Source organism: Acanthisitta chloris, unplaced genomic scaffold (assembly GCF_000695815.1).
Source record: "Acanthisitta chloris isolate BGI_N310 unplaced genomic scaffold, ASM69581v1 scaffold20648, whole genome shotgun sequence".
NCBI classification, from domain to species: domain Eukaryota; kingdom Metazoa; phylum Chordata; class Aves; order Passeriformes; family Acanthisittidae; genus Acanthisitta; species Acanthisitta chloris.
The window spans coordinates 9,897-12,222 of NW_008686707.1; the positions used below are offsets into that span (position 1 = coordinate 9,897).

Genomic DNA, 2,326 nt, shown 5'->3' on the forward strand with positions numbered 1-2,326 from the left:
TGGACAAGGGCCTGGAGGGACAGGACAAGGGACAATGGCTTTCCACTGCCAGAGGGCAGGGCTAGATGGGATATTGGGAAGAAATTATTGACTGTGAGAGTGATGAGGCACTGGCACAGGTTGCCCAGAGAAGGTGTGGCTGCCCCATTCCTGGAGGTGTTCCAGGCCAGGTTCGATGGGGCTTGGAGCAGTCTGGTCTAGTGGAAGATGCCCGTGGTAGGGGAGTGGAATGAGATGAGCTTTAAGATCCCTTACAACATAAACCCATCTGTGATTCCCTGATCTCTGGATTTTCCTCTCCCAGAAACAGGGGAAGTCCAAGGAATCGGATGAAGTCTTCTACAGCGTCCCATCGACTCACTCCCCGAATACTGCCCCTGCCAAGCGCTATCTGCGCTCATCTGCCTCCACCCACTCCCTCACCAGCTTCCCCTCCCAGGATTCCCTTGTCAAGCCGGAAACCTCCTCCCCGAAGGAGACCTCCAGCAATTCAGCTCTGCTGGGCCTCCCCGGCTACCGGCCAGTCACTCGCAGTTCCCTGCGCTTACAGAGGAGCAGCAGCTCCAGCCTTGGTGTGTGTGGGGAGGGTGGGCACCTGGGCTGCTGGCTGGCAGGTTCTGTCCTGGCTTGGGAAGGAGTTAGGTCTTACCTGGGGGACTCCTGTTCAGCTTTTCCTGCTTTGGATTTAGGCCGGAACAGCATTTATCTGGGCACATGCCAGGATGAGCCCGAGCAGCTGGATGACTGGAACCGCATTGCGGAGCTGCAGCGGCGGAACCAGAACTGCCCTCCACACCTAAAGACCTCCTACGCCCTAGAGATGAGGGTAAGGGGGAGACACAGGGTGGCCATCCCCTTCCCCAGAAGTGGGGCTTGGGAGAGCGTCTACGTGGGTGTGCAGTGCCCCTCAGCAACATCCCCATGCCCTCTCCCCAGCCTTCTGCCTTGGGGACCATCACGGATGAGGAGGTGAAGACGGGAGACCCGAATGAGACGCTGCGACGTGCCAGCATGCAGCCCTCGCAGATCCTCACCACCAGCTCGGGGGTGTGCACCTGGAGCAGCATCCCGGGCCCCAGCTGGGCCGACGGCATCAAGACCCGGCAGCAGAGGAAACGCCTCTCGGATGAGACCCACCAGGGTCCCGACACCCCCCAGGTGAGCCCAGTCCAGCCCCACACTGCAGCACCCTCCTGGGGACCAGGGGATGCTGGGCTGGGGACAGCTGCAGGTGTTCTCCAGGTTTTGAGGGGGCTGCTGCGGCCCTGGGGGTGGCACCTCAGAGCTCTCATGCTCTTGCTGTCCCCAGTGCTCCTGGATCCCAGCACTCCTGTTGTCCAGTGCTCCACATGCAGATTTTCCCAGTGATCCTGTCTCCCAGTGCCCAGCGTTCGAGCATCTAGTGCTCTTAAACACTCTGTCCAGTACTCCTGATGCTCCCAGTGCTGGCAGGGAGGCCACTCCAGAGGGAAAAGGCTGAGCCTTCTGCCTTCCCTGAGCACTATTGTCCTTGCTCCTGTCCCCTTTCCTGCAGCCCCTTGGTTCTCTCCTTGCTACCAGCTCCCAAGCAGGGTGACCCCTGGATGGCAGTCCCACCTGGTCCCCTCTTTTCCAGTCTAAGAAGCCAACCAGCTGCTTCCCACGGCCCCAGACTTCGCAGGACCGCGGTGAGCAGCGCAGCTCGCGCGTCAGCCGACAGAGCAAGCAGCTGGCCCCCACCAAGCAGGTGAGCTTCAGAGGGAAAAAGGGGGGTTGGGAGGGACCCTCCTTGTCCTGCCCTAACTGATGGCTCTATCCCCTCCTCTGCAGGTTCAGAGGCGCAAGTCGTCACTGGCCTTAACCCCCAAGAAGCTGGGGAACAGCCTCCTGCGCCGGGTAGGTGCCCGGAAGAGCAGTCCCAGGAACTCCCCCCGCACCAGCACCCGGCGCTCGCCCCGCCTTGCCACCGCCAAGTCCCCCAAGGGCAAGGTACGTCGTGTCAGCCTCACCCCGGGCAGGCTTCTGCACCCCCTGTGGTGTGTGGGGGACACGGGAAAACAGTGCCCCCAACCCCTGCCCTGGTCTCATGCAGGGCATGGTGGGGGGACAGTCCCTGCTGCTCCTGTGGTGCCATGGTGGCAGCAGGTCACAGCATGGATATGGTTACCCGCCAGGGGCCCTGGTTGTGTTCACAGTCACTAACATCCCTCTCTGCTCTGTCCCTTCCAGGCCAGTCACCAATCAAACAAGGACACGAGATTCTGAGGTTCCCCGTGTTGCTGGCTCTGCCCTGGTCCCACCTGCTGCACCCTGTTGCCTCTCCCTGTCCCCACCCAGTGCTGCATGT

The 2,326-nt window shown here is 61.3% G+C and overlaps 1 protein-coding gene across 1 annotated transcript in view; it reads left to right on the plus strand.

Moving 5' to 3' along the window:
* Positions 1–1,968, plus strand: part of LOC103807560 (nuclear mitotic apparatus protein 1-like) — a gene marked incomplete at both ends in the record, with an annotated part of 11,638 nt that extends 9,670 nt beyond the window's left edge. The window contains 5 exon segments of the mRNA XM_009080291.1: positions 305–572; positions 690–826; positions 937–1,158; positions 1,616–1,726; positions 1,810–1,968. Of these exon segments, the coding sequence (XP_009078539.1) occupies positions 305–572; positions 690–826; positions 937–1,158; positions 1,616–1,726; positions 1,810–1,968 (897 nt within the window).
* Positions 1,969–2,326: the final 358 nt, after the last annotated feature.